This window comes from Peromyscus californicus, unplaced genomic scaffold, assembly GCF_007827085.1.
Source record: "Peromyscus californicus insignis strain IS unplaced genomic scaffold, ASM782708v3 Scaffold_23__1_contigs__length_62951481, whole genome shotgun sequence".
Taxonomy (NCBI): Eukaryota; Metazoa; Chordata; class Mammalia; order Rodentia; family Cricetidae; genus Peromyscus; species Peromyscus californicus.
Window position 1 is genome coordinate 8,272,798 of NW_026294534.1, and position 16,499 is coordinate 8,289,296.

General features: G+C 46.7%; 1 protein-coding gene across 5 annotated transcripts in view; it reads left to right on the forward strand.

Annotated features, from left to right (window-relative positions):
• The window catches only part of Tmco3 (transmembrane and coiled-coil domains 3), a 40,514-nt gene extending 30,584 nt beyond the window's left edge, over positions 1 to 9,930 (forward strand). For 3 of the 5 annotated variants that reach the window (XM_052751696.1, XM_052751698.1, XM_052751697.1), the window contains exons 11-14: positions 2,516 to 2,666; positions 7,303 to 7,382; positions 8,225 to 8,374; positions 9,305 to 9,930. In XM_052751696.1, coding sequence (XP_052607656.1) covers positions 2,516 to 2,666; positions 7,303 to 7,382; positions 8,225 to 8,374; positions 9,305 to 9,418 — 495 coding nt within the window. In that variant the 3' untranslated portion in view covers positions 9,419 to 9,930. The remainder of the gene's footprint in view (positions 1 to 2,515; positions 2,667 to 7,302; positions 7,383 to 8,224; positions 8,375 to 9,304) is intronic. The other 2 variants (XM_052751699.1, XM_052751700.1) reach the window with 1 other exon arrangement.
• Positions 9,931 to 16,499: the final 6,569 nt, after the last annotated feature.

Here is a 16,499-nt window from a genome sequence, read left to right on the forward strand (position 1 = left end):
TACCTGCCATCAGGCTCTAGGTGTGACAGGGAGTGCCGGCCTCTGCACATCAGACATCGGTACCGTGCTTGTCGCTGATGCTCCGGTTAGGGGTGGTGTGAGAGAGGCCCTTTGCTGTTCCCCAGGCTCTCGCTCCTGGACTTCATTTCTGAGGAGGTGGAATGGCTGGGCTTGGAATACACATCTGGTTACCTTCACTGCTGCTCAGTTTGCCCGAAGTCTCATCTGTGACATGGACATGGATGGGGGCCGGTTCTTCCACACCCTCCTCCGCACACTTGCTGCTGTCTGTCTTTAATCTTAGCTCTTCTGTTTCGTGTGTTTGCGTACACATACACAGTGGGTTCTGATCCCCATTTCCTTGGGGCTGCTGGAGTCAGCTGTCCTTTTAAGAGATTCAAAACACCTGGGATCTGCTCTGGACGCACCTTAATGTGGTCTGGTTGTTTCTCTATGGAATTGGTAATTTTCTCATTCATTCGTAGGCTTTAAAAAATATTTTTGGCAAGTTTTTTGTCCCATTAAAAAAGCAGCTATGAAATTTATTTAGCATAACCGTCACTATTTTAAACATCTTCCTGTGTGATTTGGTGGTTCCCAGCATGCTAACACTGCTGTGCCGCTGTCACCACTGACGAGTGGCAGAGCACCCCATTACTCTCCCCTCTTCACCCCGTCCCCATAAGCACTGGTCTATTGTCCGTCACTGTGGACTTGCTGCTGCTTTCTGGTATTTTTTATCTAAATTTGATCAGACACCACATGGCTATTATCATCTGGCTCCTTCCAGCCTGGGGCCTTCAGGTCCACGTGTAGAATGTGCCAGCACTTCTGTCAATACGGTTACATGGTGTTCTGTGTCACATCCATTCTTGCCAATGTCTTTCTGGCCCTGGCTTGCTCTGAATGGCAATTTTTAATAAACTGAGGTTCTTCATTTCAATATACTCCAATAAGCTTTTTCTTTCTGGCTAGCACTTGCCATATTCTGTACAGACGTGTGATGCGCTGGGTTCGTGAGGATGTTCTGTGGTGTTCTTCTGCAAGTATCATCAGTCCACTTTTCTCGTTTAGATCTACAGTCCACCTGGGCTGTGAACTGTAGAAAAGAATCTTTGCCCATTGCTTTGTCCGAATCCAAGTAGCTGTGTTGTGCATTTGAATGTTTAAATTCATTCTTGTACCTGTTGTATGAGGTATACGTGCACATGTGCACTTTTGTAAATACATGTGGATAGTGTATGTATATATTTGTGTGGGTATATATCTAGTGGACTGATGTGTACATGTGTCTTTGCGTGTGTGTGTGTGTGTGTGTGTGTGTGTGTGTGTGTGTGTGTGTGTGTGGTTATGCATGGGTTGGGGGTGTTATTTTGATTTGCTACTGCTTTGCATCTTAATCCGTGCTTGCTCTCACACTGTTTTGTAATCCAGTAGCATTCTGGCCCAAATTTGGTTCTGCGTCAGGATCATCGTAGTTTTATTTGCGATTTCTCCAACTTCCTCATAAGTTTTCAGGTCTAGCCTTTCATTTTTCATGCCTGCATAAGTCTCACCAGCATCCCTAAGTTCGTCGGTCCCTTCAGAGGGTAGTGACACCTTCCTGGTGCAGAGCGTCTGCCTCCTCACTGTTGGCTCCTTCTGGCACCTCAGTGGCATCTTGTGTTGGGTTTGACGGTCCTGCCATTTTGTGGCATCTGTGTCTTGTTGTTTGATGGTGTTTTTGATGTCATTGTAAGCGGCACTTCTTTTTTTAAGTGTTTCGTGTTGGACTGTTGTTTTCTATAGTTCCGTCTGCCCTGGCTCACTTCTTTATGCTTCTCATCCCCTCCGTCCTGATGGGAGCTCCCTCTGTGCCCTGTCAGTGTGGTTGCCTGCTGGTGGTTGTCTGTCTTCTCGGTGAGGGTTGAGATTGTCAGTAACAGGAATAGTTTTAGTGGTGAAGCCTGGCTCTTTCCTGATGTAGATTTAAAAATGTATTACAACTATTCAGAGTCAAGGTTGGTGGGCTGGAGAGATGGCTCAGGGCTGCTCTTCTAGACGACCAGGATTCAGCTCCCAGCACCTGCATGGCACCTCACAGCCGTCTGTAACAGTTCCAGGGGATCTGACACCCTCACATAGACATACATGCAGGCAAAACACCAATGCACAGAAAATAAAATAAAAATTCTTAAAAACTAAAATAAAGGTTGGGAAATATAAAAATAGCACAGCAATCTACATGAGTGACTTTAAAATATTAATTTTTTTTCTCTCCAAGTATGGTTAGCTCGACCAATGTTAGTCTTTGATGTATGGTCTCTCTGGCCACTCCTGGGCCCTTCTGGGGCCGCATATAGGAACCTACATCTCTGGGGTAGTGCTTGGGTACTAGGCACCACCCCAGAGATGGTGTTGCTGTCCACTGTGGTTCTTCTGTTGGGTTGAGGAGTGTCAGGCTGTGAGCACCCTTAAGTATATCAGCCTGGGCAGTACCATGTGTTTCTGAATGAAGCTGATTCCTCATCCCCAGGTCACAGAGCTGCTGGATGTCTCTATGGAGCTTGGCTGCTTCCTGGCTGGAGCACTGGTCTCTTCTCAAGGGCACATGGTCACAGAGGAAATCATGACTTACATCGAGCCTATCCGTGACTTCTTGGCCATCATCTTCTTCGCATCCATAGGTACTCCCCCGCAGGGCTGCAATGCCTTTGATAAGCACGTGAGATCGTCTGTAATGTCTGTATGTAAATATGCTTTTCTGCAGTCTGAGGAAAAGACTTACTTTAAAAAAGGGAAGATGGGGAGGGAAAAAAAGAACAAGAATTAGCTGGTTGCTTGTCAGGTTTTGTCAGTGCCCTGGTGAGGATGTGTATAGCCATTTCAGGTGACCTTCAGGGGATTAAACTTTGCCCTCAGGTCCCTGTGCCAGGCTCCTAAGGATGCCAGGCATGTGGGAATTCAGTGGGTCTCATCCTGGAAGCAGGGACAGCAGACAGAGTCCTAATGCACCCTGGCCCCCTCGTCCCGATGCTTTATTGTTGGATGTTCATGTGCTTTGCTGTGGTCTGCAGATGGAGTGCAGTCCCTCAGGATGTGGAAAACTAGTCCTGTAGCTGCAAGTTTTCCTGTGTCCCGCCTGGTCCTGCAGCTGCTCATACCCAAGTAAACACACAGAGGCTTACATCAATTGTGAATTGCATGGTCATGGCCTATGGCTCAATTTTCTTGCTAGCTAGCTCTTATAACTAAACTCAGCCCATTTCTATTAATCTATATGTCACCACGTGTTCTGTGGCGTTACCTGTGTGCCATTACATGTTGCTCCCTGGATGGTCAAATGGCATCTCTCTGCCTCTCCTTTCTCCTCCTCCTCCTCCTATCTCTCTTAAATTTTCCTGCCTGGATCCATCCTGCCCTGCCATAGGCCAATGTACCTCTGTTCACCAACCAAATTCATATTCACACAACATATATTCACAGCATACAGAAAGGCATCCCACAGCATAGTCCTGAGATTTACATAGAAATACAAAAGGCTGGTGGGCCCGGCCCCCTGGCGGGCACTGGCGGCAATAAACAAACAAACAAATAAATAAATAAAAGAAATACAAAAGGCTGTCCATAGCTCTGTCCATCTTGAAGGAGAGGTTCACAGTGGGGAGGCCCTTGGGCACAAGACATCAGCCAAGTGTAGGATGACCCACACAGACCAAGACCCCTCTCTAGCCTCTCTCCTGTACCCAGCTTCAACCCTCTGACACCCACGGAGCATGTCAACAGCTTGCTAGTTCTGACTCTCTGGCCTTCTGTTCCCACTTGATGGTCCACCTTCACCGAGGTGAGCTCCAAGCTTTATATGACACATTTTCATATCCCCCAGGCCACCTGGCTAATGTGTGCTCCCTCTCCATATCTTGTCATCTGGAATCATTGAATATCCATATTTTTGTCTGTTTGTTTGTTTGAGACAGGGTCTCTTTATGTAGCCCTGGCTGTCCTGGAACTCAATCTGTAGACCAGACTGACCTCGAACTTATGGAGATCCTGCCTGCCTCTGCCTCTTGAGTGCTAGGATCAAAGGCTAGGAGTAAAAGTGAGAATCTAAATTTTGGAGTAGTTCTTGTTTTTTTGTTTTTTTTAATTTTTATTTTAAGATTTGATTTATTTTTAACTATATGTATGTATCTGTGTGGGTATCTGCACATAAGTGCAAGTGCTTTTGAGTCCAGAGATGTCTGGAGTTGGCTGTGAGCCACCCAATGTAGGTGCTGGTAACCAAACTCAGGTCCTCTGCAAGAGCACTATGTGCTCTTAACTGCTGAGCCATCTCTCCAGCCCCAGAGCAGGTCAGTTTACACCCGGAGTTCTGCCAGCATAGTATTCGATCAGAAACATCTGCTCCCTGATGTTTAGATTCCATGTGTGTCTGCTTTGGGAAATTCAAGCTTCGTTCTGAAGAAACCTGCATACAGCCATCGGTCTAATCTCCAGTCAGTGGGCCATCTCTTTGTTCAGGGCTCTAATCGTGTAAATGACATGCTCTCCACTCAGAAGACACTTCAGCCTTGAGGTGAGTGAGGCAGAAATGTAGCTGCAGGTGCCCGTTAACAAGTCCACGGACGGCTACCAGACAGCCACCGCCCTAATCCCAGGACATTTGCCGCAAGCCTGTGTCTGAGAAGAGACTGCACTTGAAGGGCGTGAGGAACAAGGAGCAGTTTGCGGCCCACAGCGAGGAAGGGCTTTCTGTGTGGAAGGAAGACACCAGGCTGAGGGGGAGACTGGAGCTGTTGTGAGGCTGGAGGCTTTGTGACCCGGGGTTGTGTGGGCAGCACAGTGGAGATAGGGCACCAGACTTTGTAGCCCATGTTCTGACCAGTGACAAGGGTTAGTCCATGTTGCAACTAGTCTGCCCCCTGTTTTAGAAATTCAGTTTTTCTAGGACACAGCTATTATATCAGTGGCTCGCTTCGGATGTTAGGACTAAAGACCCCAGACCAGGTCCCTCAAACAACACATTTCTCTCATGCCTCCAGGTTTCTTTACTAGAAAGAAAATGTTCACGGACTCCCTCATACTAGACACAGCCCTGTCAGACGGGGTCACCCCTGTGTCCTCACACCTTGGTTACCTCCTGCAGACTCTGACTCCAGATGGCCCTGTGGAGAAAGCTGCAGCGGGGTTTGTAGAGCCCAGTGAAGTCCATAGCCTGCTGCAGTGGCAGAGGTGGATCCAGGACCTGTGGTGTTCTCTCTGGAGAAGAGAGGCTGCAGCCGCACACTGCCAGCCATCCTCATCTGGTTCTGTGAACAATGCAAACCGCTTGGTCCAGTTTTGAGTATTTCACACACACCACCACCACCACCTCCCCGGGGATTAAGAAGATTCTGAGGGGCAGGGCCTAGCAGTTGGTCCTTACCCACCTAATGGGATCTGGTTTGGGGGAATCTTGCAGACCTTACACCTGCAGCCTGGCCATCATAATGACCATGAGGATGACCACGTACTTCTCATGACATATTTCATCCACTTGCCTCTCAAGTCCAGACTTGAGGAAGCAAGTACAGTTGAGACCAAGAGACCGCCTGGGGCCAGTGGTGGAGCCTGCATAGTTCGCCGTACGTATGCTGAGAGCATGTGGTGCTCACCATGAGAGCAAACGGCAGCGGCTTCACGACTGACGGACGGCTCCTTTGTCCTCCTGTCACTGCTGCTTGTGGCAAAGCTGTGGAGATGCAGATTCTCTGCCTCACCTTTGCCATGTCCTCACCACTGGTTTTAGTGGATTCTATGTCCCAGCTGTCCCTTCACACACATCTGGGCAAGAAAGCGATGCCGTCCACAGAGCAGGAGGGCTCTGGGTAGGCTTAGGTATCTGGAAGGTGTTTTCTGCCTACAGCCCAGGTGCAGAAACCCCCTGTGTGCACGGGCTAGACAAACGTCATCATTGCAGGAGAGCGTCCTAACTAGGGTAGGAAGCACAGTATCTCCTGGGAGGAGGAGGGACTCCTGGGAAAGCCTGGGGATGGGAGAGGTCAGACCACTACCTGGCACAGGCCATTCCATGGGAGAGATGTGGGTCAATTGGGAGTTGTCCACAGCGCGGCCCAACCTCCTGTCTATTGAGAAGAGAGGTCTTCCTGGGTGGCATGCAGGCGGGAATCTAGGAAGACAGAGAGCTTAGGTGCCCCAGTGTGTGGGTTCTGCCTGTCCCATGTGGGCTGGGACTGGGGACTCTCCACCAGCTGTGGTTGCTGTGGGACAGGATGAGTATTACTGTACCACATACAGCTTTTGAGCTTAGTTATACCTATGTGGATGGGCTCTGACCAAAAACATCTAAACTATGGCCTTACCAAGGAGGTCTGTGTGGGTTGGTGGTACAGGTCTTGAGTGGCCAGGACTGGACAGCCTGTAGGACTTATAACCAGCTAGCAAATGAGGAGGCTCCAGGGGCCTGTCGTGGGCCTAACAGGACATGAGGAACATTCGGGAATGTGGTGGGAAGAGGCAGGGGGTCCAGTCATAGTTTAGGGTAGCAGTCTGATCTCCAGGCATGAGCTCTGAGAACAGATCTTTAAAAGAGGAGAGGGTCCCAAAAGGACCTTGGATGTACAGCTGGAGAGGCTGCAGGGTCAGGGGATACATACCGGAGTCCGAACCACTTTGAGGAAGCATCTCCGTGTCTCAGGAAGAGGAAACTGTCTAGGAAAGAAAGTTACGTTTGTGATTGTGAGTAAAACAGAAACATGGTCTGTAGGAGCTGAGGCCACAGAGTCTATTGAGTGGTTGACTCTGGGGCAGGAACCTCTGATGGGAAGACAATCTCCAGGTACTAGTGTTTTCCTGAGAAGATGACAAAGCTTTGAGTGGGCAGAGACGCTTTCACCTATAGCCACCTGTCCTTTTCGGGAGGAACAAAGGACAGCGAGAAGGGCCTAGGGCAAGGCATGCCCCATGGTGAGAAATGTCAAAGACTGTGTGCAGATGTGGAACATTTCCCGACCTTTGCTGTGGCTGCCATGCATACACAAGCTGTGTGTGCCCAGGTCCCGAGTCTGCAAGGAGTGCAGGGTCCTGTGCCTCCTGGGGATCTTGCTGCATTCTCTGTGGGTGTGGCCTCATGGAGGAGGACTGCCATACCTCTCTCTTTCCCTAGGAGAGGGCGAGGGTCTTACCAAAGCCCTCAAAAGGACTTGGGTTTTGGTTTAGTTCTTCTGTAAGAGCAAGTTTAATTAGTATGCTAGAGTTGTAGATCTGTAGTGGAGAGATGGCTGGAGCCTGTTCTGAGGTGTCTTGTCTCTCTGTCTCCCACAGGGCTTCATGTGTTCCCCACCTTTGTGATCTATGAGTTGACTGTGCTGGTATTCCTCACCCTGTCTGTGGTCGTCATGAAGGTATGAGGCTGTCTCTTAGCACTCAGAGCTGGTGAAGTCCACACTGCTCTATTACTTATTACACAGCACAGCACTTCCCATTGGCCCTTGTTTCCAGCCAGCTACTGCATAAGTCCCGCAGAACCCCCATGACACTTGTGTCTCCAAATGCCTCTGTTTGGAGACACTCCTGATCCATGCCCTTGGCAGATCCAAGGAGGCAGGTCTGGACCAGTGGTTTGGATGTTAGGATGACGTTTCAGAATTGGGGTGCGGGGGATTAGCAGAAGCCAGGTTGGGGAGCATCTCTCTAGGTCTGCAGGCTTGTTGTGGATAAGTCTGAGGAGCTGCCAGCGCCTCCTTCCTGATGGAGGTGTGCTTCAGCATACAGGAAACCCGGTGGGCACTTCCAAATGTCCATCCTCATGGCCGCAATTACTGTGTGACCTGTACTGGTGGCTAAGCCACAGTGTGACTGCCTATTTGGCACTATCTGGCGAGTTGCTAGTGCCGAGCTGCCTGCCGGTTCCAGGCTGCTCACCAGAGACCATCTCATGTATGGAATGAACCTCTGTCTTGAGCACTTAATATTTAATGCTGTTGACTTGATTTGCTGGGGGAAGGCTCACTTTCTGTCAATGAATTCGAACCTCTTACTTTGCCTTCCTGTCCTATATGGATTTCGGATGGTTTCTGTTAATTTGGTGCCTTCTGGCTATTTGACATGCCTCTGCATGTACTTCTCTGCTTGATTTGGACTAGAAGCTTTTTTTTTTTTTTCTTTCCATCTCGATTCTGTATTATGAGAGTAACTTCGTCTGGCCTTTGGTCATGAATAGTGATGTGATAAACTGTTCTCACAGTTTGTATTGGCAGTGCTGGTCTTGTCTCTCATCCTGCCAAGGAGCAGCCAGTACATCAAGTGGATTGTATCAGCAGGGCTGGCACAGGTCAGCGAGTTCTCCTTTGTTCTGGGGAGTCGAGCACGAAGAGCGGGCATCATCTCGAGAGAGGTGAGAGTCTATAACTCGACAGGCGTGACAGCCCTGTGGAGCACATTTGAATGCTTCAGTGCAAGCATCTCTGGGAAAGAGTGAACACTCCCCAGCCCCCGCTGTACCTGACTTGGGAGTCCAGGCACACCGGGCCTCGGGGACAGCAGCATGCTCTCAGTGGGCACTGAGCTGGCCTGGAAGGAAGCTATGATGGGAGTCATGGAAGCTGGACCTGGCTGCTTCCTTCTCATTTAAGGTGTTAGGTTTCTTAGGGGAAAAGACCTAGTGCATCCTGCTCTTGTCCTTGATGCCGTTGTCTTCTACAGTAATTGTAATTAGCAGGCTGAGAAGTGAAAGGTGGCCTGTTCTCTTGAACCTACAATAGACGCTCAGCCCAGGGAAGCCCAGGGAAGCCCAGGGAAGCCCTCAGAGCATCTACAGTTCAGTGGTGGTCTCTCTGTGGGAGGAGTGTGAGGAGACGGCAGTGTAAGGGACACAGTCAAAGCACCGTGGAGTAGAGTCCTTTCTAACGAGAGAATGCGGGTCACTGGACCCCATGCACAGCTGCATCATGGGAAAAGCATAGATCCAGTTTGAGTCCCTCTGACGTGTGTGGGGCCCTGGAGGGGTCACTTCAGGCCAGCAGAGAAAGCAGGCTGCTACCCTCGAATTTATCAGAACGCACCACGGCTTTCCATCAGTGGTCAAATCCCAGTTCTTCCCACTGCAGATGTCCTCTCCCCCGCGGGCCACGGCCACTCTGTCTTTCTTTAAAGATGGCTGAGCTCTGGGTGACAGTGTACCTCCTGACACTCGGGGAGAGCACGTCCTCAGCATGTGCTATTCAGTGCGCTCTCTGAAGCTACAGAACTTCCTGACACTCAGTGAGACGTGCAGGCTGTACGCTTGACCTCCCAGAACTCTTGTGACTCTGCCCATGTGTTGCAGGTGTACCTCCTTATCCTGAGTGTGACCACACTTAGCCTCCTGCTCGCCCCAGTGCTGTGGAAAGCAGCCATCACAAAGTGTGTGCCGAGACCAGAGAGGAGGTCAAGCCTCTGACAGCACCAGAGGACAACGGACTGTGGGGCGGGGACCCTTCTCAGAGTCCTGGGACGGTCTCTTGCTGCACCTTCCTGCTGGCCTGCCGTCAGAGACAGAGCAGCTTTGACAAGGAGGCGGTATCCTCGCGTTCGCCTGCGTTTTCAGAAACTCTCCTGTCATGTTTTCCAGAGTAATTTATTTGCAGTCCGTTGATTATGTACAGAGTTTTAACACTGCATTTTACAATCACCTGAACTATTTTGCCTGAATGTGCCTTTTTTTAAATGAAGATTATTAACTCCCTATTGTTAATTCATCAGCTCATGAGTTTTGGGTAAAGAAGAAAAATTAGAAAGCCTTTTTTATTTATTGTACAATTATAATCTGTTGGCCAAATATTTGTTATTAAACATAATGGTGATATGAGATTTTAATTTTATTTTTGAGCTTGGAAGCTTACTTTTGATCTTTAAAGACTTGCTGTCTTCTTGCCCCTTGTAACTATTTTAAATAAAACATTTTCACATTGATTTTTATTAGTTTTAGTTTAAAAATATTTGACTTTGAATCATAAGCATATGCATTCTTAAATAAAGACCATTTATGATCAGGGCATAATTATTTGAAACTTACTGATAATCTCACTTTTTAAGTTAGATTTTTGTGTTGGACTCATCACTGCACAAAACCTAGCCAATGTGTTTTTAACTTTAGATTTGCTTATGTGTATGAGTGTTTGCTGCATGTATGTATGTATATTTATATGAATGTATGTGCACCGTGTGTGTTCCTGACGCCTGAGGAAGTCAGAAGAAGGGGCTTAGATACCATGGACCTAGATTATGGATGGTTGTGAGCCACTATGTAGGTTCTGAGAACAAAACCGGAGTCCTCTACAAGAGCAACAAGTGCTCTAACTACTGAGCCACCTCTCCAGCCCCATCAGACTTTTTTTTTTTTATAGGATCATTCATGTGTCATCATTTAGTTCTCAAAGACCAAATGAATGTGTTTAAAAAATGTTTAAGTTCTAACTTTGGAGTTTAACTGGTATGTTTTAGTTATTAGGTGCCCTAGAAATGAAGACCTGGCCCTTTCCAGAGCTTCCCTGAGGGGCATATTCAGTCTCTCCAGGACTGTAACACAGGCCTGTGGCTGGATAATCTCAGGAACTGGAATTTAGTCTTTTAGTTTTGGATGCTGGGAAGCACAGGGTCAAGGGAAGGAGGGCTCCATCCCTCTGCCTCTGGGAGGGTGCCCTGGGGCGTGTGCTGCAGAGGGGATTTCCAGGAGGGAAGAGTGGCAGAGGGAGAGTCCACTCCCAGGAGCTTGTTTATATCGTAATTAATCCATCTATGAGAGTGGGTCCTCCCTGATTTAAACTTTCCTGGCCCCCAACACTGTATTGGGGATTAAGCCTGTTAACACCTGAATTTGGGGTACGGAAACATTCACACATAGTAGGTACTTTATTTTTCAATTGCATGTATTTTCTTTTTTAGTTGACAGTTGCAATTATGTATATATATGTATATACATATATATGTATACTGTGGAACATATGTATGTATATACATATATATATGTATGCTGTTACTTTTAACAAGAATTTCCCCATAAATACTGGTTTTAAGGACAAATTGACTGTCATACTCCAAGGTAGAGAGACAGAATATTAGGTGTGATTATGTATTATGTATGCATATTATGGGTTATAGTAATATAAATTAAACCACTGAAGTCAGTTGGAATAGACTGTGTCTTCTCTAAATGGAGAACAATATAAACGGGCTTTTAGAAAATGGTGTTGCTCTTCTTTCTAAGCGGCATCAGCTTGCCGATTCCACCCCGCCCCCGCCCCCGCCCCCGCCCCCGCCCCCACCCCCGACCCGTGTGCTCTGGATAAAGGAGCATGCTGGTGCAGTGGCTGCTACATGTGACTAGAATGCTTTGTGACATCTGAAGGAGGCAAAGGTTGGTTGCTTGGCGAGACCGACTGGGAAGGGACAGTGTGAGGTCCAGAAGAGAGAACTCGAAGAGGTCATTGTCACCGCCTTCCAAGAGCTTGGTCATCAGCGGCAGGGCATCAATCTTCGGAATAAAATGATGCCATGGTATCTACTGTGGCAAATGCTGCTCCTCCACTTGCAGGTGTGGAGGCACATGCGTCCAAGGTCCTGTGTCCCCAGAAGATGGGGTGGTGGTAGGAAGGACACTATGTGTGGTTTCCCTAGTTTCCACCAGCCCATGTCACCTTGGCATGCTCAACACTAGTCAAGACAGGGCTGCATGGATTCAGAGCCGGAAATGTCTTCCTGTCACCCATTTGGGCGGGTCTTGAGTAACTGAGGGAATGGAGCTGACTCACTAGCCTTCTTGACATGGGTTCTAGAAAAGTCAAGACTCTTGGAACAGTTGGAGACCCCACTAAGAAGGGGAAGGGGAAGAGAGATGTGTGTAGAAAGGCCTGGGAGGAGCTGACTTCAGCGTGGAATGTAGGGGAAAGAGGAAGATGGCTGTAGGCACACTCCTACTGTGGCTGTGGGGCCTGGTGATGATGACAGGACCCCTCCCAAAGGACTTCATGTTCTGGAGGAGAAGGGATGATAGCTACGGCAGCTAGCTCCTCTAAGTAGGGAGGAGGACCCTGGCCTGGAGGGACAGACGCAAGGCACAGTGTTCAGGGATGTCTCCTGCCTGGCTGGACTGGGTGGCAAGAATACTGCTTTATACAGGGAGAAGGAAGGGGGAGACAGACCATTCACTGAAGGGGATTTACTGTGTAATGACATCACAGAGAAGCAGGACAATGGGCACAGGATGTCCCAGCTGAACACAGATAGCATCTGATTTAAAATTATCCTATCCTGATGGTGCTGAACTGGTGCTGGGAACTCTTTTTCCCAAAAAATTGGTTCTTGAAAGGTAGACTACAGATACATTATAGAGTTAAGAGGTCAAAGATGGGGGCTGGAGAGATGGCTCAGAGGTTAAGAGCACTGTCTGCTCTTCCAGAGGTCCTGAGTTCAATTCCCAGTACCCACATGGTGGCTCACAACCATCTGTAATGAGATCTGGTGCCCTCTTCTGGCCTGCAGGGATACATGCTGTATACATAATAAATAAATAAATCTTTAAAAAAAAATTATTTAAAAAAAAAAAAAAAGAGGTCAAAGATGTAGAAGTAAACTTGCCCAGAGCATGGCAGACAGACTGAAAAGGATGGGTTTCTGTGACCGGCAGGCAACCAAGCCAGTCCAGCCCCAAAGCTCTGGCTGTATCTCAGTCGGTGCTCACCAGCACCACGAAGAACTGCTTATGACCCTAAGGTTGCCAGTTTTCACCTTTGTTACTCATTTCAGCCAAGCAACCATTGGTCTGTTTGACCTGAAAAGTGCACGGGACCGAACTGTGGGAGCTGAAGCTCAGGGGTGCATGACAATTGCCTCCATTCTTGGGAGGTTTCTGAACAGATACCTTTGGATAGGTTCCCCTGGCTCCAGCACACACACACACACACACACACACACACACACACACACACACACACACACACACACACGCACAGAGTAACTAGGTGACCTGGGGGTTCACCTGAGACTGGTTTCCAGCTCCTCATACTCTCACAATACAAACAGTGAGCGCATAATATAAGAATTTCTTAATTTTTTTTGCTTGACGTTTTGCTGCAGTAGTTTTATCTGTGAGACTGTAGAAACATGACCTCAGCATTGCCGGCCGGCCATGATAGGTGTCAAGTAGAATAGTGATTTCTATTTTCAGCTTTTCAAGCATGCATCTGACCCAATTATCAGATCTGAGATACATTCGTGTTTGCTAGTTAGGATGGAATCTAATCTTGAGGTTCCATCTTGCAATCCCTTCCCCGCAGTGCCCCTGTTCCTGTCATCTGTACTTTCCCTGACCCAGCTATGTAGACTGAATACACACAAAGAGGACTTGACTTCCTTTCAAAGAAGGTTTGGAGTTTCTGCTCAAACCAAGCATACTTTGACCCTCCAACCCAGCAGTTATCTGGCATTTACCCACGTGAACTGAGATGTGTGTCCACATAACAATCCGCACATGGTGGTTTTGAGCAGATTTTCATAACTGCCAAAACTCAACCCAGAACCTTCAATGAATCAATAATTTGTGATGTATCCAGAGAGTGGAACAGTCATCACTAAAAACAAAATCAAAATCAAAAACAAGAATGATCAAGTTGTAGAAATACACAAGGGAACTTTTAAGTGATGTTAAGTGAAGAAGCCAATTCAAAAATGTTGCATACTTTGCATATCGTCTCATTCTAACTATATGACATTCTGAAAAAGACAAAACTGTTGGGACAGTAGAAAGGTCTGTGGGGCTCGGGGAAATGGTGTGTGAGGGTGGGCAGGGGGTTGACAGAACACAGAGGACTTTTAGGGCAGTGAATGGTTTTAATGAAACTGTTAAGTATGGCGTAGTGGTGGTTCCATGCCGGTGTGTGTTTGTCTAAACTCAAGAGTATATAACAGCAAGATTAGAACCTGCCAGGCTTGGTGGTGCATATCTTTAATTCTGGCACTCTTGAAGCAGAGGAGGGCGATCTCTGTCTGAGGCCAGCCTGTCTACATCACCAGTGCCAGGACAGCATACTGACACACCATCTCAGAGAAAACCGCTGTCCTCCACCACCAAAAAACGAGGAGAACTTGATACAAACTATGAACTCTGTGTGATAATTACAGGTCAGTGTAGGCACTGATTGTGACAAATGTACCATTCTGAGGCTACCTACCGGGAAGACACTGTTTCCATGGATGGATGGCCATAGGGTAGATGTTCTGAATCTGTCCTAAAAACAATGTGGGTTTGGGGATATAGCTTAGCAATGTGCTTAGCGTGTTCAGGGTCCCAGAGCCAATCACCAGCGATGCCATTAGAAAAGAAAACAAGGCATATTATTGCTTTGAGATAACGGTCTCCCTACGTTGCCGAAGCTGGCCTTGAACTCACCATTTTCCCACGTCACTCTCACCCACCTTGGATCAAAGGTATATAGAACCACACCTAGCTCTTAAAAACCTAGATTGCCAAGTTATAGCAAAAAATGCTGAGACTTTTTGTTGAAATGTCATGGAACCGCTAACATGGAACTTAACAGCATAGTCTCCAAATCCATCGATGTGGTTGGTATTTGTATTTAGATTTTTTTAAAATCAATGTTTTGTATTTTTTAAATCTATGGAATTTTGCAAATCTGAATTCATTTCAATTAGATTTCTTTCATGTTATTATTAACTATATTTAAAATACATTTACAATAGATTATTGTTCTATAGAAATATAAGCTATTTTATTATTGACTGATTGATTGATCAATTTGCTACAGTGGAGTAGGAACCCAGGGCCTCATGTATGCTTGGCAAGTGCTCCACCACTGAGTTACACTCTGGCTCCATGAATGGATCTCGTATCACAGAAACTGCTAAACTTACTGATTAGCTGTAATAGACTTTTTGATTTCCCGCAGGTGCAATCATCTGAGAATAAATATGTCTTCCTATTCAATATTGATGCCTTCCGATTTCTTTTTCTTATCCTGTCAAACGTTTTTGGTAGTCTATCCCCCACCATGTTGGTGTGGGTGTATGACGGATATGCATGAATGAGAGCATGGCATGCCAGGGTGCATATGTGGAGGTCAGAGGACAACTTTCAAGAATCTGCCGCTGTCTCTCTCTTATTGAGGCTAGCTTGCTGGTGAACTTCTGGGTGACTTCCTGTTCCTCCCTCCTGTCTCACTGCAGGAGTGTGGGATTACAGACCCAAGTCGCTGCATCTGGCTTTTGGAGTTCTGGGGGCTGAACTCAGAGAGTCAGGCTTGTGCAAGGTAACATTTTGATCCACTAAGCCATGTTGCCCAATCCTTTTTCTTGTCTTAGCGCACTGTTTGGGACTTCCTGATTTATGCTATAAAGAAGAGGTTGAATCATAAAATATCCACATTCTTTACACACTCTCTCTCTTCCTCTCTCTCTCTCTTCCTTCCTCTCCCTCTTCCTTACTTGTTTGTTTCATTTTGTTTCTTGAGTCAGGGTTTTGGCTTTCCTGGATCTCATTCTGTAGACCAGGCTGGCCTCGAACTCAAATAGATCCACCTGCTTCATGCCTCCCGAGTGCTGGGATTAAAGGCATGTACCACCACTGCCTGGCTCAAATACTCACATTCTAAGAAATTATTATGCTTTATCTGAACCATTTGAAGATAAATTGTCAGTATCATGACGCTGTACCTAATTTCGTCACCACACTCTTGTAAGTATGAGAATAATATTACCTGATAAAAATGCCATTATCATATCCTGGAACTCACTATGTAGATCAGGCTGGCCTCGAACTAAGAGACTAGTCTGCTTCTGCCTCTCGGGTGCTGAGACTAAAGGCATGCCCTATCACACACAGCCGAAGCTTATCATTTTAAGTGTACAATTAACTAGTGTCAATTTACAATATTGCATAAACATCATTATTATCTGTTCCTCAAACATTGTCATCATTGCGAACAGAAACTCTGCAATTACAAGGAGTGACTACACATTTCTTACTACCAACAGTGCTAGTAGTGATTCTGAATTTACCTATGTTAGTAGACTCACACAGTATTTATCCTTTTGTGTCTGGCTTATTTTATAATATAATGTTTTTAAGTTCCGACCATATGATAGCACGTGTCAGAATCCCATTACTTTATATGGCTGAATATAGTCTCTGTGTGCATATATCCCATTTTGTTTATCCCTTCATTTGTCAATGACAGGGCTATCTCTGTATATCTAGGATAAATTTCAAATGGTCATTATTTGATGAAAGGCATGAATCTATATATTCCAAAGGCCCAAAGCTCAAGGAACTCTGTATAGCATAAACTCAGAGACCCACACCAATACACATAAACCCAAATAACAAAAGCAAATAAATAAATCATCAAGAGAGAAGTGAGTTGTCCCTTACTAGGAACCTCCATAGGCTTGGCATCTCATCAGAAACATCGAGAACAGAAGGCAGCAGGTTGGCACATTTCAAGTTCTGAAAGGAAAAAAAAGCAAGA